Here is a 16,005-nt window from a genome sequence, read left to right on the forward strand (position 1 = left end):
TATTCCTCAACCTCTCAGGAAATTTCCTTAGGGAATATTGAAAAAAAAAAAAATAAAAAATCGAGTTGGAATAGAACGACAGTCTATACTAGTATATTTTGTTCAAAAGTATGAATTAAGAGTACTGTTTTACTTTTATTTTAAAGCAATTTAAACAAAAAGACTGAAGTCTAGTTATATTTTTATTTTATTCATTACATTTATAAATAAAAAGTTATTTAGTGCCTAGTTATGTTTATTTTCACAACGTATTTCAATACAAAGTAGTAGTTTGGATACTTTATTAATTTTTTTCCTTTTTTTATCAAAAGTTCATATACCATAATACATTATTATTATAAAAGTATTAATTAAGAGTGCAGTTTTGCTTTTATTTTTATTAATAAAGAGACTGAAGTACCTATAGTTATATATAAATATATGTTGTTCATTATATGTATTAGTAAAAGTTATTCAGTATTTCAATTTTAGTATGTTTATTTTTATTTTTTCAATATAGATAAATTAAAGTTATATCGTTTATTTTGCGATCATTGACCATTGTACAGATTTAAAAAATTTAAATTATCGTTACTTAGTATCTTTTTTTATAAAGAATAAATATCTAAACTGACATAATATCAATAAAGAGCTGTCATTTGGATCATTTACAACCATAAGTTTAATTTAAAACTGAAATCTATGATCAATATTTAAACTTATTATATTCCCGGGAACCTAACCCGGCGTTGGGAACACGTCTAGTGTATGTTTTGTAAGGACCGACGACCTAAATATGACGACCATGTGATATCAAAAATAAATGTTAAGTATAAAATAGATATTATGTTTAATCATATTCCAAAAAACCGTTAAAATAGTTAAGTACATGTTACAATGTCTATTTGTTATTCAGTTAAAAAAATTAATTGTAAAATGGTTTGTATAAATTATTAAAGATAGTCAAGAATGTTGTACCATACTAATTTATTAATATCTGTAGTCTGTAAAATTTAAATTTCTGGAAAAGAAATAAATTATTCAAAATATTGTTATTCAATTACTACCTATGTTAATAATTATACGTCGTATTCAATGATTTAAACATTTTGTTCACTTTTCATTTATACATGATATTACATAAGTAACTATATTATATAACATATTATAGCTAGTTAGTTTTTTTAAATATTTACCTACACGTTATTGAGTCAATTAATGATCCGGTTGGAATTTACCTAGCCAATATTACCAAGAATTTTACCAAGAATTTATCAGCTACCTATTAACTACGAGTTTAATGTTAATCAACATTGTATGCTATATACTTACATAAACATACTTGAAAATTCTTGCTAGTCATAAGTTTTAGTTTGATACTGATTTCAAAGTTCTGGGTCAAAATGTATTGGTTATGTGAACTTGGTCCAACTTTTGATTTTTTGGTTTCACAGTGAGAGTTTGGACTTGCAAATTCAAAACTATACTTACAAATAACTTGCGAAATAATGGCATATATTTTAAAACAATAGCAGTATTTAGGTGCTCAAACTTCACAAACGTAGCACAAACATACGGGATTTCAGCGGAAACCAGCCCAAACAAAAACCACGGGTTTAAACTAAAAATGTTTAATGGGCGTGCTGGGGACATGCTATAAATATTAAGACCGTAATAATGTATACATAATTTTTCCATAATCCATACATTTATTTATTGTATTTTTTATTACCATCGTGTAATAGAATTTCGTTTGCAGGCATGCTGCAAAAACAACTACCGCGATATGACTCTGACGCTCAATAGGTACGTTCTTATAGCTTGAGCATACGGGCGACGGGTAGACAGATACTGTATTTAGGTAGTATATTGTACATCGTAAAAAAAATTCATTCGTACAGTAGAAAGGTAATAATGAAAATTATAATATATATATAGGATTTTTGTGAACCTGAAACTTCAGCGTTCGTCATTTATTATTACACCTCAAAAAACAAAAACGTAGTATTTAAATGCACAAAAATAATGATTTTTTTAGGCCTTAGAGTCTTAATATATAATATAGTAATATCTTCATCATATATACTTATTGCATTTAGAAATCATTATAACTTTTATGAGCACAAACCACTGCCACTTTTATGACGACCCAGGGATAATGTTAATTTGTGTCACCTCACTGTAATCCATTGAACGTTTAAACTTTTCCCGTAAGTCCATAATAACTTTGCCCTTGGCCACAAGTATAATAAATATGAATACTCCTTGTAGTCTTTTAATTGCATTACAAAATTCCAATATGCTCCATTTATATTGGAAGAATATAGATATTATCTCAAATGACCATGGAATTCCCATAATCAGAAATAGTTTGATGTTCATTACAAATCTGCCAAAAATTAAAAATTATAAGTTATATTGAGTCAAATGGAAAGATTTTATATATTTTTTGACCAATAAATCAAAAACTGTTAGAAGATTTTTATTGTCCTGTGGAGAAGAGGGAAACTCCAAACTCAAATTTATAAAATTTTTAGATTAATAATTATTAATAACTAATAATTAATTATTAATGACGTCATATTACAATTTATATTAGAATATTACCTAAATAATATGTTGTAATATAGTACAAGTTAAAAATATAGATTTCTCATTGTCTTCATAAATAAAGACGCTTATCACTTATATTTTAACTTGCCTCACAGGGATTAATGTTTTAAATATCTAATAATGTTTAAATAATGAATATTATGTATAGGTACCAAAAGTAGTCAACAAACTATATTAGGTATGTGAAAGAATAGTACTCTACTGTATTCTTACATCTCTTTGTTAACAAGAAAACTTTTTGTTTTTGAATTTGTAGGGATAAATTTATTGAGTTCAGATTTAATTCTTGAACAATGAATAGCAGTTAGCAAGAACAAAATTAAATTGGCAGTCAGCATCATTGACACGCATATAATTATGAAAATTAAGTTTCCGGTGGTGCGGCAGTCTGGAAAAATATTAAATATAAATCAATAATTATATATTTATAACCATGTAATATACAAATTTAATAGAGAAAACCAGTGGCGCCGATGTTCATTCTAAGTTATATTGAAAAATGTTAAACTTTATACAAACGCCTATACCGTCGATTATTATTTTTTCCCCTTTATGAATCCAACAAAAACTTTTTTTATCAACGTTTAAAATGAGTAAATAATATAAAAGTTAATAGTTGCAAATAAAATATATGAGTAATAAATATTTTTTAATCAAAATTAAATTAATTTTTTAAAGTTGTAATTAACAAAGGTAGGTAGGTATTTTTGAAAAATAATCCGTTCAACTACTTATTATGAATGTATGTATTTGTATTTTGTGTAATAGTAATACTAATAAGTAATATCGTATTGTTGTGTATTAATATAAAACTTATAATCATATAAATAATTATTATCTTCAAGCAAAAAATTTAAATCAAGTCATTAATACTTGCTTCTATAGTTGTGTAGGTCACACACATTAATCGGATTCAATTCTCTTTAAAGTCTCTTTTTATGCTTTTAAGCATTTTAGATCGTGAATCACTTTATATTTTAAAATTGTTAAATTATTGATAGGTATTAATTAATTAATTCAATTATTCATCATTACGAGTAGGTATGCATAGTCCAAAGATGTTACTACTTGATTTACTAATTTCTTTAAGCCTAAAACTATGACAAAAAATATTGGACATCTATTACGTTAGTCTGTTTTTATGGTGCATGTACCATACCGGGTATTACGTATTGGAAGAAGACAAGCTAAGTGTAAAATGGAAAACAAAAATATTCTATATTATGTCCACTGCTATCCTCATTGTACTTAATTTGACCTTAACATTGTCTACTACTAGATGGACATGTAGGGCAGCTGCTTCATTTTCTTTAAAAACAACATTCCATCTATTTTAACTATTATAACTAATAATTATAAATATTTAATAAACTAGCTGTTTATAAAAATTAAATTAAATGAAAATTCCAAGTAGGAAAATACAATGAAATGTATAGGATATATTATATATGTGTTTGTATGTGAGTGTGGTATAGCCGGTATAGGTATAGGAATGTTACAGGGGTAGATTGTGTTATATCGACCCTTCGAAAATTATTTTTCTACCAACCCTTAATTTGTTATGGTTGCCCAATGGCCTATATATTGGCCACATATATCGCATTTGTTAATAGTATTCTATTATATTATAGCTGTCATAAAAAAATGTAACGCGGTATTGTGGCCATTTTATCCTACCAGCCCAAAATGTTAGCAGGCCTTCAAGTTTTTTTTGAATGCTTGACTGGCCTATCCAGCTCTAGGAATGTATGTATATTCTGTATTACATGTATAATTAAATGTGCTGCACCTGAAGTAAAATCTTGGAATCACCTATATGATTACATTATCTTGTGGTCATAAAATATTAACATGTAAACCAAAATAATATTTACAATATTTAAATTTGATAAAATAAAAATGTCGAAATTAATTAATTTAAAATAACTGTGTGAGCATACCGGAAAACCAGCAACTCGTATAGCTCTTTGGGGCTCCAAGAGTCCATTCCTTTTCGTTTGATAATTGTAGTAAATATAAATAACCAATAGATGGGCAAATACTTGAAAATCCCCAACAGTAAATATGGTACATAATGGTACGCACTGATGTTGATGTATTTATTTTTCTTAAATTGTTGTACCTAAATTAAAAATGTGTTGAAAATATTATATGCAATTATATTATTATTATAATAATTCACCTATATAGCAATAGGTAATAGAATAAATATGTTCTACGCATAGTTAACTATGATAAATTTAATAACATGTATTAATATGCTCCATACTAGGTAGGTACTACATTTCTATTCAGTTATATAATATTATTCATCACTCGTTTCTTTGGTTGGTACATTATTACTAATGTGTAGGAATTTCTCACACGACGTTATTATAATAATTAATATTTATATTCCTTTTTCAGGGGCGTTATTAGAGGGGAATTAAGGGGTTGTTAGGTTGTATATGGTTGGTTCTTATTAAGTCCGGGGGGAGTGAAAATACTTTAAATATATTAATATATATCTTCATTTTTTTATAATGTTGATAGTACCATGATCAGTACTTATACTTATAAACATTTATTTACTTTTATTATATACTTCACATATTATATAGGTATTAAATAACTTTTATTCAGGTATAGCTTATCAATGTTTCATATTTTGATGACTATTGATGTTACTTCAAAGTTACACATTTTCACATGCCAAGGGCCCTCCTCCTCAACCATAAAACCAACACTGGTTATGACAGTAAAAATAGCAGTTCGAAGTAAAATGAATTATAAATTTATTTTATGAAAATGATTACACTATCACAATAATATTATGAAACGCACAAATATGCAGTAAGTGGTACCATTTATGTTTCCACTCAACACACAAGACAAAACACAGCGATTTGTAAGTCTTATCCTGTATATAGGAGTAATTCTAATAGAAGATGACTAGTTATTATTGATAAGTTGAATTATAATTATCTGCCTACTTGTTTGTAGCTCAGACGTTTATAACACCACAAAATAGAAACATTATTCTTTAACGTACTTTATAGCCATAATATTATGTAAAAATATAATTTACATACCTCATCTTCCAGTAAATATCGAAGCATATTACGTTTAACCAGCAAAATGTTGTCAAATATGCAAATAAAGTAAAATAATCTGAAATTACATTTTAAATTAATTCAAAATACATAAACAAATTAAATATAAATTAATAGTATATTATATAATGTGGAATTCAAAACATGTTTGCCGATAAGACCAATAATAACGGCAATATTTATATTTATTGTTGTTTAGTTTTTAGATGCATGGACAATTAGTAGCATGAAGTTAACCCCTCCACACATTGACATTCTCACTTTAAACCTTCACCAATATTTTGGAACTTATTTGGATCTTATTGGAACTTAATTTTCCGAATTTGGAACTTCATATTTCTCCCAGTAAAATTGTATTTTGGTTGGCACATTTCAATGATAATTTATTAAATTCCGATTATCTTGATTTATAGTTAAGCCCAGGGGAATAAACTAATCCACTCTCCAACCTTTACTTAAGGTGGGCCGAATCTGAAATACCCTTCGGAATTGCTAGCCAATACTGTTTATACAGGGATAGAAAGTAAAAGGAAATTTGAGAAAGATAAATCAATAAATTTCTTAAGACTCTGAGGGTGTTTTAGCTTTCTTTTAAACCATGCTGTAGCTTAAAGGTTGATCATGCCTCACGCATGAATTTAATTTTAGCTCATAAGATAGGTAAATCAAATTAGTTCAGCTGACCGCAAATTTACTATCTTTAACGTTTGTAAAAAGTAAACTATGTATTTGGGTTTCAGGTCATCTTAATGTATGGGATATTCAAGGATTTGTATAATTTAATGTTTGATCGCGCAAACCTGCAAAAAGATTATTATCAAACTTAATAGTACAAAAAATAACTAAAAACGTTTTTATGTTTTTAATATAATATTTATACCTACATATTATAATTTATAATTTATTATTGACACTTGCGATCAACCAAAAAGAAATTAAATAATTATTCAAGGAAATTAGATTCTGAGTGGAGCGATAAATGAATTGATTTTACATTGGTGTTTTTTTTTTATATGACTGTCGTCACCGTTTAAGGCAGTAAAACTACTTAGATTTTCTTCAAAAGTATCTTGTTCGATGGGAAAGTGAATCTAGTTGGTACATTTGGGAGGTGAAAATTCCAAATGGTTTTCAAAAGCGTCGGAAAAAACAACATAAAAATTATCGAAAAACGGGAATTTTTACGCAAAATCGTTTTTGGTGCAACTCTAATATAAATGACCGTATATTCCTGAAATTTTCACTGGTTGTTTATATGAAAATTTCCTATACACAATAAATACTTTGATTTGTTTGTAGTGGTTAAGATATTTTAAATTTCTAATTTTTTCAGTTTTTTTTTCTAAGTATCTCAATACAATTTTATTTGTTGGCAAAAAAAGCTTAAAAACGTACTACAAGGCCTATAGTATATTGTTACAATGGCGTTTGAAAAATATTAAAAATTCTTAATCATAGTTTTAAGCATTGCAAGTTCAAATCTTGACAATAGACGGAAAAAACATGAAAGTTAGCAAATCATTTTGAGTCAAGTATTCATAATAACTTTTATTTTTAAATTTAAGATTTTGTTGTGTAATACAAGATTCCTCATAAGTTTGACTACCTTCATAATAAAAAGCAGGTAAGACATACCGAATGGAAGTCTTACGGGTTCGTATAAGTTGTCGAATGCCATCATGTCGATTGTTCTGCATACGTACAACACGAGCAGGCAGGCAATGTAGCACATGACGTAGTAGCCGTGGACGTTCCGGAGGCTGGGCAGTGTGGCGTACACGAGCAGCGTGAGTGCCAGGCACACAACAGACGTCACGTAACCGGACAGAATTAAGAAGTAATGTCTACTGCTAATGCTGCCCTCGGCGTACTTGTTGCATATGTCCGCCATTAGATTTTGAAACCGGCTTTTTTCGCTAAGGTAAAGAATGCCATCCGTAGTCAATATAAACCCTTCTTTCAATATTTTTTTATTGAAACACTGGACATTGGCAAATAAAGGCAGCACCCCATAACTTTTGCCACTACGATAGTCACTGGGGCATAATATCGGTAGTATTTTGTAGTCAACCGGTGAATAGTCCACGCAGTATTTCGTGTCCGGTGCGAGGTCTTCGTATTTAGTAACGTAAGTTATATTATCTATTTCCAACATAATATTGAATTTAAACTTTCTCTTATTTATACACGGGAGATTGACGTAGGTGTAGTAAGGCTGCACTGTGCTGTTCGACCGGCCCACAGGATGGCCCTCCGCGTCTGTTTCATAGGCGGACATCGTGAACGGCTTCTCGCTCTCCAGCATGCAATCACTGTATGATATATTATACTCGTTAGTGTAATTAGAGGGAGATAACGCTCCGGTGCAAAGTAAAGTTAATTGCTAATGGTATTTATAATGGCAATTTCAATTTTTTCTTTTTACAAGATTTAAGCTATATTAAATTGATACGTTCTCATTATAATTTATTAATTGTAAAGGTACCATCAAACTGACCCAAACGCCCGACTACGAACACATTAATTCAAACTACAATTATTGAGAACAGAATAATGATAAGAAAATAGAGATAGCTAAAATCAAAAAGAAATTATATCCAGTAATGAGAATATTATATTAAAAGAATCTCGTGGCACTGTATTTTGTTTTCTATCTCTCTTTGACCGACCCACGCACAACCTAGCTAATTAATTACTCATCAGAACCAATTTCGTGTTGCTTAAAATTAAAATTAATGGACTGTTATAAAAACAAATAAAAAAGTTAACTGTTTAATACGTGTGATATTTTGCAATATTAAAATTTTTCTGCGATAAAATTATTATTTTTATATTGTAGTACCTATATTATTTCATACTCATAACTTATCATAACAAGACAGTCCACGCACAAAACACAGATGATTATCGTAACTAAGATCTAGGTCTAACAGAGGGTCAATTCACTCTAACATTAATATTCCTTTTATGTTCTGCTGAATGCAAATTTTTAGTGGCCAGCGTATGGTTCAGAAAATAAATAGGTCGTGTAGTGCCCAGTGGTATGCACAGGATATAGTATTTTTCTTTTTTTTTTTTTGGGGGGGGGGTCATAAAATAATTTTTATAATATGATATTTATACTTCATTTAAGATTTAACCTTGACTACCCAGTTGTAATTCTTATATATACCTACGTTTTTAAATGTTTAAGCGTGAATAAACGTCCAAAGTTAAGTAATTTTTAAGATATATAAATAGATCCATGTAGGGATATTATATCTCCCATAATGTTTTAATCGGTTCTGGATCCCCCGCAAATAAAATTATCAAAAAATACATGTAATAAATTATAATATAAGAAAAAACCTGTGGAAGTATATGCTTAGAAGGTATAGACAATGTCAAGAGAAGGTAGCTCGTTATGACTTATTGGCCAGTTCACCGAAATGAAAGGGTTAAATTTGTGTTCAGTAATTTATCGTTGATTACAAAAAACGATTCTGAGCAATGACAGTCGGTCAGCCAATATTTTAAAAGTTATTTTATAATTGTATATTAGTAATATGCTAGGTGGTGCCAATACTTTGAAAATATTATAAACATTATAAATATCGGAATGAAGTGGAAGAAAATATTCCTCATACCTATGTTTTTTTGTAAGTACCTAATTAAAATTTAAGTTTAGTGTAAATTCATATAGATTTTTTGGCGAATATTTGAAATTCAAATTATGTCAAAATGGGATATTCAAACATAAAATAATGATTTCTTATCAAACAATTTTTATTATTTTGCCACAATTCAAAACCAATTTATTAATTTAATGGTTCAATAAAATTGAATGGTACAATCATAGGTTACAAAATCATGTTCAAGGGGCAATTAGCTTACTATTGATTAATTAGGTAAATGTTTAGTGATTGATCAAGCAATCTGGTATTAAAATTGTAAAATTAATTATCGAATTTGCAAATTATTTTATGAAGAAAAGTTATAATTTTTATTTTTTTTATAAAGCATTTTCTTACAAAATTATTCAATATTAAAAAAAAAACAATTTCAGTTATTTAATTGTAGTTTAAAAAATATAATTCGCAGGGACTTGATACTTTCACCATGTACCTATATTATTATTTCCTATACACAATGCAATTTTTAAAGTACCTATTTAGAATAATTTTAATCAATTTACACCATCGTTCTCAGTATTTATCTAGGTTGTTATTAACTTGTAAGTTAATAATATCTACGTTTTGTAATATTTTTAATAATAAAATTATCACATACAACATACATTTTGTTTTTTTTAATTTGTTGAAATTACCATAGTACCAATTCATAAAAAAAATGTATTCATATCGATGAAATAATAATGTTTGTAATAAAATATACTTAGTAACATAATTATGGATAGACAGACTACTGGCACCACTTTTTTTTCATAATTTTTCATCCTATACAGTATACAATGATTTATAAATTTATTGGTCATTGAATTTAAATATTTTGAAAATTTAATAGTATATAGAAAATAATAATGTTAGTATAAGTAGAATGTTTTAACTTTTAAGTAACAATAAACACTTCAAGTAAAACTTCAGTAACATCCAACCCTTATAAACAATGAATGTGACTTTACTTTCAATTTTATTTTGTTACTTTCAGAAAGAATAACTTATGGTGCACCTTATTTGAATGTTCAAATCAGTGATATTAAAATAAAGTATTATGCATTTTCAAATACAAACTAATTCATGATTTTTACGACTTTGGTCAATTTTAAAACTACAAACATTCATACAAACAAGCTTATGTTGGGGAAAAACCTGTTAACTATTCGTACGCGTGATACTGTCGTAGAGACTTAAGTATTAAATATTCTTAATAAACTAATGAATTAGAAAGGTCGTATAATAAAATCGTATACAGAAGTGCGTTGAAAGTCGCTCCTATAAATTAACGTAATAAATTGTAACGTTATAATTTATTGTTTAAATTTCAATATTGCATTTTAAGTATTAGATATATACCTAATATATTATGACAGATTTTGCAATTGTAAAATTATTTAATATAATTATTCAACATGCAATGAATACATTTAAAAAAATGTTATTGTTGAAATAGGTACATTTTTTTATGATTATCATACTTACAAAATTGAAACTGAAAAACATTTAAAATAAAATAACATAAATATTAAATAGATATAATATCTATATTATGATCCGTGACCGGTTTTCGATTCAAGTTCGAACCAGTCATCCCAGGTGTTATAACTTATAATATTATATAATATGTCTACAGAAATGTACTGTAGTAATCCTCACAATGTACAAGTAGAATTGTGCCAAAATTGTTTTCAATTTATGACCATATTATTTATTCATTTATAGTTTATATTTAATACCAAACTTAATTTTATCAGCAAGCGAAACAACTAAAGTAATTATAAATATAGCAAAATTGCAAAAGCTAAAGCCTTTTAAAACTATTGCACATTTTGTGTGAAGTAGCGATAAAAAATATGTTTTACTTATCTACCCTTATAGATTACAGAACTATGAGACGTAACAGATTAATTAATATAAAACCATGGTAGTCAATTTTATGGGTAAGGATTGAAAATTAAAAACAAGGTGCCACATAAGTAGATTTTCAGTAACCCAAAAATCTAAATAATAAAAAAACATTATTTTTTAATAATTATTTTATTTTTAAATTTGGACGAAATTAAATATCAAAAATACAGTATGAAATTTTTTTAATATCATTCAAGTCAAAATATCTATTCAATAATGAATGTTCTTACCCAGAATACAATTCATAATTTGTTTTATTAAGTTTTTTATTAAGTTTGAAAATCTAATACTACATTCTCTCTAAAAGTTATTTACTGGAAATAAAAAAAAATAAGTTTATTGTTAAATTTAACATATTAATTTAACATTATGTGATTTTGTTTATATTCTACGAATATTGATCGTAGAATATAGTATAGCATATCATATAATCATCATGGAACATTCCACTGATACTTAAATTATAATTTTTTATACTCAATGCAATTTCCAAAGTAATTGAATAATTAAACACAGAAAGCGACCCACCCTCAGCAAAATTATATTTGTTTGGTAGCACATTTCATACATAAGCATGATTGGATTTTGGCGCAACTTTACATTGACAAAATAAACAAATAGCTGGCAACACTAGCACAAACACAGTGAATCTAATAATTAGGTATTATAATAATTATAGACATTTTTACAAAATATATTGTACCATCCGACACCCAACCCCTTAAATTAACCATGTTCTCGGCATCACTATGTGTAAATAAACACACATTCGGAATTTTACCAATCAGGACAACTCCTAACCTCCACCATCCCTTTCCCGCCAAATAACCACGGCACCAGTTGCAGCTGTCGATACGCTCAGTACCTATAAGCTTTATATATTACTTTATACTCAAATACATAGGCCGTCGTGGCCTTACTAGTAGTCGTCGACGTACATCTGGTCACGATTGCAGCACTTGTTGACGCACGTGTAATCATCCTGGCCACAGTGCTGTTTGCGTGGCCGGCACGTCTGGGCCACCAGCTCATCGGATGGCGTCAGGTTGAAGCAGTAGCCCGGCGGCAACTCGACCGCCGACGGGTCCGCCTCCATCAGCCTACGCACCTCCATGGCGGGCACATCGACTAGCACTTGCGAGTCGTCGCAATATAGCTCCTCATTATAGTAACCCACCATCACCGCATCGGTCACCGCCCGAAATCCGTCCTTCAGTCGCTGCATCATCCTCTCGTCACCGTCCACCCCAGCCGGTCCGAATTTCTGCCATTTCGAATAGAAAGGCGGAAAGCACTTCCAGACCGGCACTGCCGTCAGGTTGTCATCACACGGCTCCCCATTGATCGTCTCGATTATGTTGAACGTCCGATTTTTGTTCCGGCAAAACATCTCTGTTGAAGTACTGTTGCAACAGACCACGGCGTCGGCGGCCCACCAGCCGATCGCGACCATGAGAAACGCGACGGTGACAGCAAAATACGAACGGACGGTATTCATCGTGTGCCCACACTGTTTGCATTCTCGTTCGTGACTGTCGGCGCCGCGCCGCGTATGTCTGCAATCGAGACCGTTCGACGAGCTGCCGTCGCCGACAGCCGCGCTCGTATGTAATAATATTATAAAAATGTAATATTTAGGTCTTCGCCGCCTAAATAATATTATAATATTATTGAAATATGATTATTATTTATATAAATGTATACACATTTATACTCTGTTCAAAATAAGACGATGACTTGGCGGTGACCAGTTTTCGTTCCCTATTACGACGACGCGTCGGGCGCTGTTACGGAACAAAGCCACGCACATGCACACAACTCGGCCGTCGAGTCATCGACGTGTGTGAAGTTCCCCCCCCCCCCCCCCCCCCCCATATCGGGAAAATCGATCCGGACCAATTGTAAGTTAAAGATATTTATTTGTAAGTATTTGTAAGTTGTTTTTTGGAATTTGTAAGTTGGTCCCCACTGAGTTATCTACAGCCCTAGATATTAACCATCAGCCCCCCTCATATCGACCGAATCGATCCAGACCGATTGTAAGTTAAAGATATTCATTTGTAAGTATTTGTAAGTTAGTTTTTAGAATTTGTAAGTCAAACCTTACCCGTTGGTGTATTTCTCAAAATCCGTTCTAAGTGATAACTTCATTATAATTATATGATACTTCACCTATTCTCCAGAAAATCTGGTTTTTCGACTAGGTTTTCGACCATCCATTACCACGGGAAAACTAATTTTTATCTACATAATATCAAAAAAAATTGTTGAATAACATAAATCAAAACAATTAATTAATGAAACTATAATATGTTAAAACAATTAATTAAACTAAGCTGTTAATACATTAATAATATTTAAAAATAATTATGTTCATTTTTTTTATGAATAGTTTTTTTTTTAAATATACATTTTTTATTTGACTTATCAAATATACATTTATTTATTAAAAAGATTTTCTTAATGAATAGATTTTTTTATCAAGTATAAATTGTTTAACTACCATAGATTGAACATAGATTTATAAAGCCAATTTTAAAAAGCTTATTGCGATGAAATTAAGAATTACTAAATTCAATAAACTAAATTAAATAGATTTTTTAATTTATACTTATAATTAATAATAAATTGATACTTTAAAATATTAAAGAATGACTAAAAAAAATTAACTTATTAAATATACATTTTTTTATTAAAAAGATTTTCTTAATTAAAAATGAAATTCGCCAAAGGGTAGGGGTTTAACTTACAAACTCTGAAAACCAACTTACAAATACTTAAAAATGAATATCTATAACTTACAATTGGTCCGGATCGATTCGCCCGATATGGGGGGTAAATTTCACACACGTGAGTCATCGTCTTATTTTGAACAGAGTATATATCTTTTTACAGTACCTACTTAAAAGTCTGTTTTTTTTACTGAGCCATTTTTTACACGGAGTTACACGATGTGTTTTTGGTGAATTTATTTTATCACTATAAGTTTCTTTTTTTTATTTAATAAGTACTTTTATTTGTAATTTATCCATTTTTTTAATATAAATATTATACTATGTATTTAGAACAAAGATAAATTATTTGAGTAAAATAAACCATAACTAAAATATATTTGGATAGATCTTATTTTTTGATTATTAACTATTATTTTATTTTTATAATAATTACAAAAAACTAATACGTAATATTTAAAGACACAAAAATAATGATTTTTTTTATGCCCTAAAGCTTTGAGTCTTATTGTCTTAATATATAATATAACATTATTTACATAATATTTATATTCATATTGCAATTTGGAAATAATTATAACTTGTATGATATAGTGTTAATTTGTGTCGATTCACTGTAATCCATTGAACCTATAAACTTATTCCGGAAGTCCATAATAACTTTGCGCTTGGCTACAAATATAATAAATATATATACTCCTTGTAGATTGGTCATTGCATCAGAAAAGTTTGATATGATCCCCTCTTCAATTTGGAATAAAGAACATAGTATCCAAAAAAAATATAATGTTCCCATAATCAGAAATAGTTTGATGTTCATTACAAATCTGTAAAAATTAAAAATTAAAAGTTAGTTTAAGACAAATGAAAAGAATTTAAATATTTTTTAACCAATAAATCTAAAATTGTTTAGAAGATTTATATTAACTAGTGGAGAAAACGGAAATTACTAATTTTAAATTTATCAAACTTTTAGATTCATTAGTAATAACATCATATTTCCTATGTAATAACTAATAATATATTGTACTATAGTACAGTGATATAGATTTTTCATTATATTCATATTTTTTGACGCTTATCACTTATATTTTGACTTACCTCACAGAGATGAATGTTTTATATATTTAATAATGTTTAAATAATGAATATGTAGGTAACAAAATAAGTTAACAGACTAAATTAGGTATGTGCCCTATGTGAAGATATAGTACCCTACAGTATTCTTACTTTTCTTTGTAAACAAGAAATCTTTCTGTTTTTGAATCTGTCCCTTTGAATCCGTTGAGCTCAGATTTAATTCTTAAAAAATAAATAGCAGTTAGGAAGAACATAATTAAATTGGTAGTCACCATAACTCTGGAGGGTAGCAGGTCGACATTTAAAATTCCTTAGAGCGAGTTTTGTCTGGAATAATATTAAATATAAATAAATAATTATATATTTATAACCATGATGGTTGAGCTGAGTAGTGATTTAACACCATATGTTATATTTGCAATGTTATTTTTACTACAGATACAAAATAATCATTAATGTAACAATATTATAATCGTGGTTTAAAATATATTTGTGTAAAAATTACATTTTAATTTATTAATAATAATAAAAAGTAAACAGCTCATAAATTATGCGTGTGAATTTTCTACAAAAGGTAGTTAACATTAATTATGATACCTTTGATTAAATTATTATGGTGTAAATCTTAGTATACCTACGTATTGAATTATGAAATTGCAGGTACTACAAAACTTGTTGCTTTTATTTTCTTTACAACATATTTTTTGTAGTTAATTGAAAATTAATAAAAGTGAACTTTAAAAATCAAAAAAAAAATATCAATTAAATAATTTAAAATTTTTTTATTATTTTATTAGATAGAATTTATCCATTTTTTAATATAATTAATATACTATGTATTTAGACTGAAGATAAATTATTTAAGTAAAATATAACATACCTAATATAAAATTTAATAAATCGTATTTTTTGATTATTCACAAATATTTAAATTTTGTATTAATC

The 16,005-nt window shown here is 28.3% G+C and overlaps 2 protein-coding genes across 3 annotated transcripts; both read right to left on the bottom strand.

Moving 5' to 3' along the window:
* Window positions 1-1,910: 1,910 nt before the first annotated feature.
* Window positions 1,911-13,106, bottom strand: LOC132937248 (probable G-protein coupled receptor Mth-like 11). 2 transcript variants are annotated; one of them, XM_061004082.1, is made up of 6 exons: window positions 12,169-13,106; window positions 7,320-7,996; window positions 5,664-5,742; window positions 4,533-4,714; window positions 2,806-2,980; window positions 1,911-2,368 (listed from the first exon to the last, which is right to left on the bottom strand). In XM_061004082.1, the coding sequence occupies exons 1-6, from the start codon at window positions 12,744-12,746 to the stop codon at window positions 2,119-2,121; spliced, it is 1,941 nt and encodes a 646-aa protein (XP_060860065.1). In that variant the 5' UTR covers window positions 12,747-13,106; the 3' UTR covers window positions 1,911-2,118. The 2 variants fall into 2 exon arrangements, with proteins under 2 accessions (XP_060860065.1, XP_060860066.1); XM_061004083.1 differs by having other exon boundaries at window positions 12,187-13,104.
* A 1,372-nt stretch (window positions 13,107-14,478) lies between these two features.
* LOC132937252 (G-protein coupled receptor Mth2-like) lies at window positions 14,479-15,365 on the bottom strand. Its single transcript, XM_061004087.1, has 2 exons — window positions 15,211-15,365; window positions 14,479-14,807 (listed from the first exon to the last, which is right to left on the bottom strand). Exons 1-2 carry the CDS (start codon window positions 15,333-15,335, stop codon window positions 14,555-14,557), a joined length of 378 nt encoding a protein of 125 aa, XP_060860070.1. The 5' UTR covers window positions 15,336-15,365; the 3' UTR covers window positions 14,479-14,554.
* Window positions 15,366-16,005: the final 640 nt, after the last annotated feature.

The sequence above is a fragment of the Metopolophium dirhodum genome, chromosome 1 (genome assembly GCF_019925205.1).
Source record: "Metopolophium dirhodum isolate CAU chromosome 1, ASM1992520v1, whole genome shotgun sequence".
NCBI classification, from domain to species: Eukaryota; Metazoa; Arthropoda; class Insecta; order Hemiptera; family Aphididae; genus Metopolophium; species Metopolophium dirhodum.